The 13,167-nt window shown below is 51.1% G+C and overlaps 5 protein-coding genes across 5 annotated transcripts in view; 3 read left to right on the forward strand and 2 right to left on the reverse strand.

The window, feature by feature from the left end:
- Positions 1 to 266: 266 nt before the first annotated feature.
- Positions 267 to 1,759, reverse strand: BO82DRAFT_351683 (uncharacterized protein). Its single transcript, XM_025634488.1, has 5 exons — positions 1,516 to 1,759; positions 1,216 to 1,455; positions 745 to 1,151; positions 577 to 689; positions 267 to 513 (listed from the first exon to the last, which is right to left on the reverse strand). Exons 1-5 carry the CDS (start codon positions 1,700 to 1,702, stop codon positions 480 to 482), a joined length of 981 nt encoding a protein of 326 aa, XP_025495085.1. The 5' UTR covers positions 1,703 to 1,759; the 3' UTR covers positions 267 to 479.
- A 606-nt stretch (positions 1,760 to 2,365) lies between these two features.
- BO82DRAFT_351684 (glycosyltransferase family 69 protein) lies at positions 2,366 to 4,397 on the reverse strand. The gene has a single exon (XM_025634489.1). The coding sequence runs from the start codon at positions 4,156 to 4,158 to the stop codon at positions 2,590 to 2,592; it is 1,569 nt and encodes a 522-aa protein (XP_025495086.1). The 5' UTR covers positions 4,159 to 4,397; the 3' UTR covers positions 2,366 to 2,589.
- A 164-nt stretch (positions 4,398 to 4,561) lies between these two features.
- Positions 4,562 to 5,912, forward strand: BO82DRAFT_351685 (uncharacterized protein). Its single transcript, XM_025634490.1, has one exon. The coding sequence runs from the start codon at positions 4,930 to 4,932 to the stop codon at positions 5,518 to 5,520; it is 591 nt and encodes a 196-aa protein (XP_025495087.1). The 5' UTR covers positions 4,562 to 4,929; the 3' UTR covers positions 5,521 to 5,912.
- A 2,575-nt stretch (positions 5,913 to 8,487) lies between these two features.
- Positions 8,488 to 10,565, forward strand: mirC (siderochrome-iron transporter MirC; the record flags this gene model as incomplete). The annotated part of the gene is made up of 5 exons (XM_025631143.1): positions 8,488 to 8,711; positions 8,782 to 8,912; positions 8,969 to 9,703; positions 9,764 to 10,425; positions 10,473 to 10,565. 5 exons carry the CDS (start codon positions 8,488 to 8,490, stop codon positions 10,563 to 10,565), a joined length of 1,845 nt encoding a protein of 614 aa, XP_025495088.1.
- Positions 10,566 to 12,643: 2,078 nt separating this feature from the next.
- cdc42 (Rho family GTPase CDC42) overlaps positions 12,644 to 13,167 on the forward strand; it is a gene marked incomplete at its 3' end in the record, with an annotated part of 1,525 nt that continues 1,001 nt past the window's right edge. The window contains exon 1 of the mRNA XM_025640371.1: positions 12,644 to 13,092. Coding sequence (XP_025495089.1) covers positions 13,073 to 13,092 — 20 coding nt within the window. The 5' untranslated portion in view covers positions 12,644 to 13,072. The remainder of the gene's footprint in view (positions 13,093 to 13,167) is intronic.

A 13,167-nucleotide genomic window follows, 5' to 3' on the forward strand; every position in this document is an offset into this window, starting at 1 on the left:
AATGATGTGATGAGTCTGGAGGTTATTGGGGCTTGAGGAGTGAGAAGGAGAAAGGGAAGGGACTCGAGACACTTATTTGGAGTGTGTGTTGCTCGATTTCGTTTTCTTCCGTGGGTGGTGATGGGGACTCTACTTGCATACTATATTTATAGCGAGTGGTAGGGGCGTGGGGAAGCAAGTATATCCAGACTCAATCGGATATAATATCTTTACGCAACTTGAACCGGGCTACCCAGTGGAATATCACTGCAGCATATGATTTTCGTCTTCGCATATTCCTAAGTCTGGATATGACATATGAGCTAGCTGCATTGATGCCGCTTGCTTTCATACAACTCAGTAATAGTCATGGGCTCGAAGCCACCTTAATGTACAACATGAAAGACATTGTCTTTGGACTTCCTCGGAATGCCGTGTGTACTGCTGGAGATCCACATCATAGATCATTGCAGACCCCTGGACACACAAGACTTAGACGTCTAGTCCACATGGTAGCCAGTCGCAGCCTCGCATCTGTATATTCTTAGCCACAAGCCCAAACCTCATGCATCATGGTAGCAGATAGGTTTCACTCACGGATCAGCTGCGTACTGAACGTTGCACTGCTCGAACTCGATCTCGCGGACGAAGGCGGCACGGAAACGGACGGCGTCGTCGACACTGCAGAAACGGAACACGATGCTGCGGGCCTGGAGTTGATCTGGTCGGTTGAGGGAACTGCAGGCTAGAGGGAAGACAACTTACTTCGCCGGGGATGTAGGTGTCGATTATCTTCTCCAGCTTGCCGTTCTTGGAGCTCGCCAGATTGATTAACTGCTCCATATTGACATCCATCTGGGCTCCGACAGCACGGACAACACGAGTGGCCCCAACGGAGAGATTGAAGCTGAGACTGGAGCTGACAACGTCAACCTCTTGACCCATCTCCACAAACACCCCGAGCTTCTTCTCCCGGTCCAGGTTGATGCCGTTAGGGTATTTGTCATAGAACGCCTTGCAGGCATCGGCCTCACAGAACAGGATGCGGGCGGTGCCAGAGGAAGTCACATTGATGCTGTCGATGGCACCCCCGTGCACCAGCGAAAGGACCTTGGCAGGGCTACACCAGGCAGTGGGAAGACCCTTGATAATAATACGACGGATGCGAGCAGCTGAAAAGAGCATAGGGCGTTAGTCCTTCAGTTATGGACAAGGAAGTGGGCAGAGGGGCAGTACCGGGCTTGTCCCGAGGAGCTGGAGCACCCCAAGACTTGAAAGTAGTGAGGTTCTCGCAATCTTCCTCCTCCGAAGGGGTCTGGGCAGCAGTAACACGCTGCTTCTCCTGCTGCTTCACAGTATTGTCAGCTCCGTCCCAATCTGTGACCGACTTCTGAGTCTCGGGTCCGGCTTCAAAGTCTCCAACATCGGACTTGGGGGGAGCGAATCCATCGAAAGCGTCGTCACCGGGGATGCCGACTGAATGTACAGCTCAGCATCAGTCTGTGTGACTCTCAGGTTGAAGTGTGGGTGACCTACCGAAGTCGTCATCGCCAGCAGTCACGTTGTAATCTGTCGCGTTGGCGGAATCATCTTCATTACCTTGCTTGTCACTCGACACATCCCCAGCCTGAGCGGATGAGGTGAAGTAGTCTCTCTCCGGCTTCCAGGCGCGCGCAGCAGCCATGAAGCCGGCGGTGTCGTCCACATCAGCGACGGGATACATGTTTGCTACTTGGTTGTCTTTCTCTTCGGTGGTGTTTTGTTGGGTAAACAAGCTAGGGGAGGTATTTGGGAGTTCGGTGGAAGGGGATCGCAAGGAGGGAGGGATGAAGGGTGAATGAGAAGACGCTTTGAGTGCGTTGACAGAGTCAACGAGGGAGGTCCGCCGGTTGCCAGGTGAGATCTGAGAAGCCTGCTGGGTTTTCCCCCTACTTGTTAGTCTTTCACGAAACAGTCAGACTGGAACTGGAGCAGGCGGGAAGCAGAGCGCGAGATTTGAAACACGTAAGACTGGAGGAAGTCGAGAAGGAAGAGTGAGACGGACCGCATGGGGACGAGAGCCCTTCACTGTCGGCCACTTCGCAGCTTTTGGGGCATGCTGGCTTTCCTCAAGGCTGGCCAAGGACGCCCGATCCATAAGAGAATCAAGCACCCCGTAGATAACCCCTGTGACACGGTTGGCGAACTCCATGTCTCCAAAGGAGTGATGGTTTAAAAAGTGCAGGGCGGAGGAGGAAGCTGGTGACATATTGGCACAAGAAGAGAAGGCATGATCACCAACTTGGGAATTATCATACGGCTCGGTGTATCTAAAGAGCGAAGCTGGAAAGAGGGAATCTCCCCAAGCGAAGGCTACGGATTGAACTACGGGAGATTCTTTGTTGGGTGAGTCACCAGAGTTCTTCAAAGTGTTTGCAGCAGAAACTTTGCTGTGCGCGTTAGATATTTCTTGAGCTAATAGAGACGCGGGGGAGATGAGGCTTTCAAACCAGAACCCTCGGTGCAAGCAAACGCATAACCGGGCGGTGGAGGTTCACAACCGCAGAATGACTAGCACAGCAAGGATAATATTCATGTACTGATACGTGCCAGGTTTCAATAAAGACAACCTTAAGATGGCATCGGAATGGTTTCCCACCCCTTTTGTCCCTCTTCGCGATGCTCAACAATTACCTGAAGCCCGGGGCGTCCACAGAAGCCGTCCTTCCCTGCAATCCTATCGACTGTCTGGAACGAGCCACTGCCGTCTTCTTTTTCATCTGGAACCCAGACTGTCTGTTGTACATTTTGTCCCGGAATCTCATCTCGGCGAGGATTGAACCATGGTAGTCCAGCAAGTCGACTGATCAGATTTTGAATCAAGGAGTACAGTCTCTCAAAACGTCGAGTCGTGCCAAGCCAAGACAGAGTTTGGGGATCATATGCGACACGGACATATGGGTTCATATAAATGCCGCTGTCTTCCCCATCCGCCAGAGATTCCTGGATGTCGGCGTGGATGAGGCAGCACTCAGATGCTTCCCAGAACAATTCGTGTGAAGCACGAAACTGAGCCGGTGTTTCAACGCCCTGGTAGCTCTGGTTCTCCGGAGATTGCTGAAAAAACCGAGCGTCGAAAGCCACCATGCCTGACCAGCAACTGCGAACCCGCACGGCATCTTTCCCTGATAGCACATCCTGTCGACTTTGACCCTCTCCCGCAGTTGAGAACCAAGGGAAGATAGGAAGCCCCATGCTGTAACCCTGCAAATCCCGGGTCGCGTAAGTGTCATAGAACTTGAAAGGATTGATAAAATCGATAGCACAGGCTGCGCGATAGTGAGAAATGCCATCGTCCGCTACATTTGTAGAGAACAAGAGGTGAAGTGCGTCGACTGGGTTAAAGGCAACATCATTCAAGTACAGAAGCCTGTTGTATTGCACCTCATGCTGATCGCTCAAAGGCCGTAGTGCTCGGTTTCGAATTTCAGCCAAGTATTCGATCCGTTTCGTTCTCCTTGACCCATCGGGCGCCACGACCTTTGCAAGAGACTCTAGGTCGAGATGCTCTTCGAATACGATGGATTTCTTGCATGTGACCTGTGTCTCCAGGCCGCGAAGCGCCCGCTCGCCCTCCGTGCCGCTGTCATTCTCGTAGATACTCAAGAAGACATTGTCTGGCCCGAGCAGGTCAATTAGCCGTAGCACACTATCTCCCCAGTGTCCCTGCGCCAGGTCGCCATCGCGGTCGTACAAGCTCGCAGCGATGAAGACTTTCTCGTTGCGGGGATTTCCACGGCCGGGTTCAGTCGATTGCGACACTGCATCCCGAAGAGACAAATAATGTGGTGGCAGCCGAGTATACGAAGGTCGGAAGATTGACGTGAGGACGATAAGCGCAAGGATGATACCTGCAGCGGCATGGAGGCGAGGGCACCAGCGGCGGAACAGCAGGCGGCGGTAGCAACCACGGCGTGTGGAAGCCGATAGGAACGGTCGCGAAGGCTTCAGGCTACGATAGCCGGAATAGGTCGACGAGAACAGTCTCGATAGGAAAGGAACCTTTCTCAACATCTGTCCGGGGCGTGGAGGCACCTGCGATTCGAAATCGGCCTCATCGAGATTGAAGCTCTCCTGAGAGTCCGCTGACGAGCGAGTTTCTAGCTCATACTCATCTGGGTGAAGGAGACGGGCAGACATAACGAAGGAGAAACATCACAGAGCGGTGAATATTACCAATCGACCCATGCCTGGAATACGTCGTGCCAAATCAGCATCGATCGAATTGACGCTGGTTGCCATTTGGAGATACTTTGACCGATCGCCAACGCAACGCCTTCTGGAAGGAAGATCTCGATCTCGCTTATGTCATCCACCCCGTGACAAGGAGCACTCATACGTATGTGTAGTTATGGTTACAGAACAATTGGAGCATTGCGGTACTACCTATACTTACTAGAAGTGCCCATTCCATGGATTCTGCAGGTCTTGCAGTTCGTAGGTGCTGTACTACATCAGCCACGCTTATCGATCTGCCTCTTCAAATAAGGTATGGTACAGAATTGGCTACTTTGGCTAATGCAGCAGCAACAACATCCGTGTTTGCCGTGCTTCCTACCCTCGCCGACAGCTCCGATAACCCCACCGGAGATGGAGTCATAGCTGTCATAGGTTACCGCAGAGGGCAATGATCCCTTGGGATGCTTCTCCAGCTTTGACCGAGCGCCTTCTTTACGGTGGAGCTGCTCCCCCTCCAAGTGACGTAGGGTCTGGGCCATGGTCCTCCGGCCTCTTATTCATATTGAGGTTCCCGGTCTTCCTAATCGTGCTACTCATACCTTTATTCGTGTTTCCTCATTATCAATCATCGCAGTACACTTCATCTTCCCCCGCCCCCGCACTTGAAGACTTCCGCTTTGACTATTCTATCTTCCTCAACGCTTCCCACCTCGGATCTCACTGCGCGCGATCATGACGGATTTCAAATTCGCAAACTCTTCCGAAAAGGTTCCTGGTGATGGGAACCTCCCCGCCGAGTTCTCCATCAAAGCGAGCCCCTCAACCGACATTTGGGCCAAGCCTCCTTCCACAGAGTCTTTCAACGCACCCATCCTGTACAGAAGCGTGCCAGTGCAATCCTTCAAGAGGGCCAGGGTCGCATTCAATGCCCTCTGGAAACACAAGTACGATCAGGGCGGCGTGATCCTGGTCCTCAATGGCGCCGATGGAACTCGAAAATGGGTCAAGTCCGGCATTGAGCTTGCCAACGGCAGGCCACATCTGAGCACTGTCGCCAAGGACCGGTGGGCAGACTGGAGTCTGCAGCCTGTGCCGTCAGGTGGCGGAGCGGCCACCCTGGAGATCGTCCGAGAGTCGGATAACAGCTTATGGATCTATCTAGTTGAGGGCGTTCAGAAGTCTCCGCTTCGCGAGGTGACCTGGTTTTTCGAAGACACAGACGTGCAAGATTTTTGGATTGGACTTTATGCAGCGAAACCTTCGAGCGAAAAGGAGGATCTGGCAGTTAACTTCGGCCACTTGATTATCGATTTGGCTGAGTGAGGGTTTCCATAAGACCTGCGGTTGAATGGGATCCTGGCGTTGTCCATAGACATCTGATTTAGTGTATCTTCAGAAGCACAAATCTCCAACATTCTTCATATTGTGAGAAAGGATATTACTACACATGGCTGTGCCTATGAAGAGAAATGGTAGGTCTGTCGCAATCAGCGTTGGTGAATGCAGCATGCGTTGTGGCTGTAGTCAGCAGGTACAGGATGCTCTCACTGTAGTTATGCCATTTTGACGGCCCTACCATGACCTCGAACCTTGCAGTGTCTAGCTGATTGGTCGTCTGACATGCATAGTTTGCGAGGTATGCGACTCATTTCCGAGGCATTTGCCCCAAGCCCATTTGATGCAAGACATCTTAATAGTTCGACGACAGTTTCTGAGGGACATGTTTGAACAGGCTTGTTCCGACCTGACTATTTATACATCGTTGAAAAGGGAGTCTGGGGATCCTAACTGTTGTTCGAGAGTAATCAGTTCAAAGAACAGACAGACCACATGAACAGAACCAGCAAGTTGTTGCACTGTGTTTCACCCGACTTTAGACACCCATCAGATGGAGGAAGATAGACTTCAGCGTACAAATGGATTTGTGAGCAAGATCGTAGGCAATACACGAATCAACGACAAGTATTTGTGACAGCAGCGCCATTTGTTCTCAGCAACGCAAAGCCAAATATCCTTCTATAAATGCTCTCTCTGTTTGTGAATTAAGAGCCGAGATCTGGCCATGCTTTTCTCGAAATCGCCGAGCAACCCTCAGGGTCACGCTAGAAATCACCGACATGTCGTACAGAGGAAACATTAATCCCCGATACAGGGCCTTGGCTTGCAAGCATTGATGGACTAAGAGTGGGGAGGGATCATTTAAGGCTCGTCACAGCTCGAAGTGCACCGACCACCTTCGCGATCTGAGGATATTTCTTCGTTATTCTCACAGCGGCTTGGGCGGGAGGGAGTTATTAGAAAGTACTATAATAACTCGCAGATGATTCATGAGCGCGCCATCTCATCTGATCGTCGTACTCACCCTGCTCGGTCTGTTGGTGGTGTGGTGGGATAATGACCTCTGATGACAGGTTGGGTTGGAAGACGCGGTTGCTCCCGAATCATCCATGATCCATTCTTCCCCGGGCGCGCTTTGTAAACTCTTGAACCCAATCAGGAAATGGGTCCGGGCTTCGTTCAACATTGATGTAGGTCGGTTGGGTTGGGTTCCATGTGCAAGGGTTTGTGAAACGGGAAAAAAGAGGAAGTGGAATTTCATGCTAAGCACTTTGCAAAGGGTCGAAGCCGCATGAGGAGCCCGGTGAGATGACAATACCTCTCCTTGGATTGGGCAACGCGATCGAGTCATGCAGAGAGAGGTGCAAAGCATTCCAATCATCATCGCTTCACAGAAGTCTTTGGGTCGATAAATCCAGTTTCCAAACAGGTTTGTCGTGTCTGCACGCATGCAAGGGGGCGGAAGCGGATGAAGCGGCGATGCGCAACTTCATTCTTGCTTCCAAGTTGTCCAAGCAGAATGCCAGCCAGCCAGGCGGTCAGGCTGGGTGGGACATTCATCTACACTGCTACATACCTACTGGGAGGTACAGTACTGTTCCCTCTGCAAGTGGTAACCTGAAGTATAGAAATCCATCTGAACTACAATGTATAAGAGCTGGTTGATACCAACCAAACCAAATACCAAAAAAAAAAAAAAAAATTAGAAAATGAGTATCGGAGAACCACTTTTCCCTTAGATCTCCACGGACCAGCCCAACCATCTATCCTTCACCACCACCACCATCATCTGATCCCGGCTTTTCCCTCCCCCCCCTCACACTGCCGCTCGGTCCGACCGCCGGACCAGGTGATCTTATCATATCTGATGTTCTCTTACACTGCGTAATATACGAACTTCCCGGTCACTTGCCACACTATCTTCCTTCCCATCCCCACCCACCTTCCGCAACCACCACGCCTCTTTGGGGTGAACTCCTGCAGTCGAAGCCTTCTCTGCAGTAAGGCCAGGGGTACCGACCGGCTCTTGTCAACACTCGATATCACTTCCCTCCCCCCCACCTCCATCTCTATTCTCTACCTTGGTCGTCCGCCGCGTGTAACCAAACCTTTGTCAATGAACTGCCTGGGGCGCAAGGCACAAACTTTTGTCACCACTTAAAACTTGCCCGACAGGCAATATCCGCCCGCATTCGACCTAACGATTGGTGCTGGATAGAAGCGAATTTCGACTTTTTTCTTTTCTCTCTCATCCAAGTACTCATATCTATTCGCTGCAGCAACTCTACGAGTGCCACACTTCCCTTCTCGGCCACGGGCGTTCAGCCCATAGGCTAAGTCCTAGCTTCCCACACCGACTTGCATAAGTGCGGCCTGTCGATCGTGCTCAGTGGTCTGAATCATCGTGAGGGTCTGATTTGTGACTGAAAGCCTTGGAGCTCGGCCCCTTGTGCTTCCTCCTGCACCACAGATCTGGCGATCCACGCGTTGTGCTGTGTATCGACTTGACTGTCTGCATCTGGTTACCTAACGCAGGACTGGTACCCAAACCCATCTGACCTTGACTCAGTGTCCACCAGTCTATTAGCTCTGCCGTTCTGACCTATACCCCTCATCGGGGTTTATTCCTAGTCTCTGCGCTACTTGGATTCCTCCTTTTCGTTGGTCGCCTGTTGATTGCTTTCTCTCTTGTCGGTTGGATCTGGCTGGTTCAGGTTGCAGAGACTCCTTTCCGTCCGCGCAGCCTCGCAAGCGTCAGCTTGTCGCCTTCTCTCTTCCATGTCGATGCTTCGGCTTTAACACTATTCAAGCTCCTATCCACATCCTACCTTCGCCTCCGAAACCATTCACAACCAGAAACGAATTCTCCCACGGTCGGTTGCAGTAAATGGACCTTACCCTCAGTGCGATTCCGCCACTCCATCATACATCATTCAACCCGGCACACCCGCGATGCCCTTACTTGATTACCGCTCGAAAGTTTCATATGGCACAATCAGTCAAATGGATCAATACAACGAAGAAGAAGGAGAACATCTTCTCCAGGCAGGATATGTAGCAGGTGGGCATGACAGCGATGTAGAGTCCTCGGGGGATTCTGTACAGGAGGGTGTCAGGAAGATCGAAGCAATCAACCTGACCTGGACCACACGGTCTTTGATCATAGCATATATCAGGTTCGTGTCTCTGGTGTTTGTGAAAGGTAACTGAGATCTTGATTGCGTATATGTACTAACTATTCTGAAGCATATTCCTCATGGCATTTTGTACATCACTTGAGGGTCAAACTGTAATGTCCCTTTCGGCATATGCTACAAGCGCTTTCAGCAAACATTCGTTGATCTCAACCGTTCTTGTCGTTCAGAATGTTGTTAATGGTCGGTACACTGCCTGAGGCCGGATACCCCTAGTTCTGGCTGACCGTTCATCGCAGCTGTCATCAAGCCACCAATGGCAAAAGTCGCCGATGTGTTCGGCCGTTTCGAGGCCTTTTGCGTCAGTATATTGATCTACGTTCTCGGATACATCCAGATGGCTGCATCAACCAATGTTCAGACATACGCCTCAGCTCAAATCTTTTACTCCGCCGGTTCAACTGGCTTGCAAATATTGCAGCAGGTCTTCATCGCCGACAGCAGTAGCCTCCTCAACCGTGCACTTCTTGCACTCTTACCGGAGCTTCCCTTTCTAGTGACAGTCTGGATCGGGCCGACGATTGCAAACGCGGTGCTTGAGCATACCTCATGGCGCTGGGGCTACGGCATGTGGTCAATAATTCTGCCCGCTTCGTTTCTTCCCTTGGCACTCTCACTCTTGCTGAACCAGCGCAAGGCCAAGCGGCTGAACCTCATAAAGCCCAGGAGCGCTCACCGTCGAGGATTCTTTGCCGCTGTTCGCCACACTTGGTATGATCTTGACATGTTCGGCTTGATTTTGCTGTCCGCGGCAGTCACGTTGATTTTGGTTCCCTTGACACTGGCCGCCAATTCCAAGAATGGGTGGAAGAACAACAGCATCATCGCCATGATCATAGTTGGTATAGTCTGTCTCTGCGCTCTACCCGCCTGGGAAAGCTCGAAGAAGTTGGCTCCCAAGCCCTTGCTTTCCTTGCACCTCCTCAAACAGCGTACTGCTCTGGCAGGTTGTACTCTGGCTTTCTTCTATTTCAGTATGTCAATCTCTGCGAATTACCCCGAGGCTGAATTCGACCAAACTAACATTATTGAAGTGGCATTCTATTTTTCCGTTCAGCCGTATCTCTACTCTTATCTCCAAGTTGTCCAGGACTACGATGTAGCGACAGCGGGCCGTGTGACCCAAACTTTCGCTTTCACATCCACTATTGCCGCCTTTGGAGTCTCGATATTGATTAAGTATACACGACGTTACCGCGTCTACGTCACAATTGGCTGCGTTATATATATTTCTGGGATATTCCTGATGTTGACTTACCGGAGAGAGGGGAGCTCACCAGCTTTGATTTTGGGGACCCAGGTGATAGTCGGTGCGGGCGGTGGGCTCCTCAATGTACCTGTCCAACTGGGTGTTCAGGCCTCCGCCAGCCACCAGGATGTTGCAGCCGCCACGGCAATGTTCCTTACCTCCATGGAAATGGGCGGTGCCGTAGGAGCCGCCATTTCGGGCGCCATCTGGACACATCACATTCCACGCAAACTGCAGCAGTACCTTCCCGATGAGGCCAAGGCGGATGTTGGTGAAATATTCGGAAAGTTGACCAAAGCACTTTCTTATCCCATGGGCTCGCCCGCACGAGTGGCCATCAATCGGGCCTATCAGGAAACCATGAACAAACTCTTGGTTCTGGCGCTGATTGCGACCATCCCATTGATCCCCCTGAGCCTTCTCATGTCCAATTATCGGCTCGACAAGGTATGACACCCTGAAACCTGTGGCGCTTATATGACTAACGGGAGCAGATGAGCGAAACCTCGACTCATGAGCCTATTCCTGCAGAAGCCGAAGCGGATGAGCCTGAATCCGAGGCACACTCGAAACGATCTGAGCGTTAGGAGGTGTCTAAACCGGTTCTTGTGCATGTATAGACACATGTAAACGAAACTGCTCTCACGGGGGAACAGCGAAAAATGCTTGTCGACCAGCATCTTCCCTGTCGATCTCCGCGCCAACGCGCGGTAATCCTAGTGTACTAGGGGTCAACAGGCGGCTACCTCCCGGCCGTTACATCGCACCATCCCGATCGATCGACTGGTCATGGTATGGGACCGACACGACCGTTACCCTGGCTTGAATTGGCTTGCAGGGGTAATTGTATATGAAGTTATGACGCCTGAGCTGCAATGGTGAGAAATGAATCGTCACCGGCAGAACGACAATGCGATTGCTTTCGATTGAAATTTGTATAGATGACATGATTAGATTAGATGATCTTTTGTGAATATTTGTTTATTATGAGCGAGTCAGCCAGCATACATACACATGGGACTTGGGACACCACAACGGGATTTTGCCGTAGTGGGCTTAAGAGAGTCGGCAGCGCCGCGGAGGGTGAAGTCGATGGATGGATAGACAGACCAGACTAGCTAGGTACTCCTTACCTACTCCGCCTAGTCAACTTACGACCTGCGGGAAGTCATGAAACTTGGCATCTTGCCGAAATATTTGAGTAGTGGGTAGCCATGCTGGAAGTTGGGAGGACAATCCGTTATGCTACAGATGATACCCAAGAGGCAGGCTGTCCTCGAATCAAGTGTGGTTGATTGTGTCTGTATCAATTGGCATTTCCTCATGTGCCAGCAAAGTTCTTCATGCTAAATAACGGGTCGTTGTTCGCTATGATTTGTTCTCCTTTGGCGCGTAGGAGTCGAACGACTAACACTCACTGCAGTGGTCTAGCCAGAGCTGTGCGGTCAGCTGCAATTGGTCCAGACAGGACTAGTGTCCCAAAAGTAGTGGATTACTCGTACTGTCTCATACCGCTCCCATACCATTCTATCTCGTCTATCTCACCTTTTCGGATCAGGATGGCGGTATTCTCAGTACCTTACTTGGTAAAGCACTGTGGGCCATAGCTGGAGCTAGATCCACGGGCGGTATCCATCGCCTCGGCGCTGTCTGTACAGACTCCGTAGTCTCTATAGATGCTTTGTTTCTTCTATAGAGCGACCCTTTGTCTGCTACAGCTTGTTGCTCGGTCTCGTCGATCAAAATCCCAGGGTCCTGGCTGCTTGTGTTTCAGCCAGGGTAGCTGTGTTTGTTCATCTGTGACTCCCTATCGATCCTTTCTCTAACTCGTGCCTCTCTTGCACAGCTGATTGTCGCCTCTTATCTTCTCTGCCAGAACTGTCGCAAAAACCCTCTGGTATTGGTCACCTCCTGGCACATGACCCAGTGAGTGTTGAGGAGGCGGCCTGGCAGCCCTTGGAACCAGTCTGCAGGGCCGTAACCGATGCCGTCAACACAGCATAGCACCCTCAAAGGAGCTTGAGGACGACGCAGAGGAAGCTCCGCCAGGGCTAAGGTACTTCATTGAGTAACGATGATATATTTGACTGCATTCATTATGGTGATTTGTGTGTTCTGTTGTAAAACAGATGCCTGGAAGACGTGTGTAGCAGTTATAGTATTTTGACTTCAAGGCCTGAATTTGATGTGATGGTTTGAACACGGAGCCGACAGCGCTTATGTTTCATCGTCCTCTTTAGTAGGACGGGAGATTATGAAGAGATAGGAAAGGGAGAAGAGACCGGTTCAAAGATATTTAAACAGGTAGAGAGCAAGAAGAATTGTGGTTTTGCTTTCTTTAGGTTTACTTAATGACTGAGCTACATTAGGTATATACAGTACAGCAGCAGGAGCTGAATAATTGAATAGAGCTCCAGGCTCTAGCTACTAGGTACCTACTACCTACCTGCCTTACCTACTAGCCTACCTAGCCTGCCTACCTTACCTTACCCACTCCTAACAGTAAGTACTGGCTACTAACGGTGCGGATTGCCCCATTGCAGCTCTCCCACATTGGCTGGCTTCAGTCTCCCTCTCCCTCCCTCACCAACTCCAGCCCAGCCCATTCAATCCCATCCATCCACACCTCCTCCGTCTGTCTCTCCCCATCTCTCCGTCTCCCTCCCTCCCTCCCTCCCTTCCTCAAGCTCCTCCACACTCCCATTATTCCTATTATCTTTTCACCGTCAAACTGTCACCACAACGCACACCCATCGATTAATTCTATTTGTGATTCTCCGAATCTACCTACACACTCAAGCTCTTTGTCTTCCCTCATCACCTGCGATCTCTGCTCTGTCTTATCTTAGCCGCCGTACTCTTTCCCGGTCACCTACCTCCCTTACCATCTCATCTTTCTGCCTCCCTTTTAATCAATCTCTCTTATTCTAATCCACCTTCCGCACCCCCCTCCCCTCACGGTCTTTCCCCCCCCCCCCCTGTTCACCGCATTTACCTTTCCTCCTGTCCACCTCCTCTCGGACTCCGACAACCTTCACTTGAACATCCACTCAGCCTCTTTGGTGACTTTCTTGGGTAGCCCAAGGTTTACAATATGGTTGTAGCCACAATCAAGTACGTTCTGCTATTCTCTTTATTCCTTTTGCCCACCCCCTACGATGCTCGTCCCGCTCTTTCATTTACCCCCCC

Source organism: Aspergillus uvarum, assembly GCF_003184745.1.
Source record: "Aspergillus uvarum CBS 121591 unplaced genomic scaffold BO82scaffold_9, whole genome shotgun sequence".
In the NCBI taxonomy this organism is placed as follows: Eukaryota; Fungi; Ascomycota; class Eurotiomycetes; order Eurotiales; family Aspergillaceae; genus Aspergillus; species Aspergillus uvarum.

What these genes read in the sequence shown, in the direction of transcription:
- BO82DRAFT_351684 (XM_025634489.1), bottom strand. Translation starts at nt 4,158, where the DNA reads ATGTCTGCCCGTCTCCTTCACCCAGATGAGTATGAGCTAGAAACTCGC.
- BO82DRAFT_351683 (XM_025634488.1), bottom strand. Translation starts at nt 1,702, where the DNA reads ATGTATCCCGTCGCTGATGTGGACGACACCGCCGGCTTCATGGCTGCT. An exon ending in AGCTCCTCGGGACAAGCCCG is followed by an intron (nt 1,152 to 1,215) that starts GTACTGCCCCTC and finishes TGCTCTTTTCAG; the next exon opens with CTGCTCGCATCCGTCGTATT. An exon ending in GTTCAGTACGCAGCTGATCC is followed by an intron (nt 514 to 576) that starts GTGAGTGAAACC and finishes AAGAATATACAG; the next exon opens with ATGCGAGGCTGCGACTGGCT.
- BO82DRAFT_351685 (XM_025634490.1), top strand. Translation starts at nt 4,930, where the DNA reads ATGACGGATTTCAAATTCGCAAACTCTTCCGAAAAGGTTCCTGGTGAT.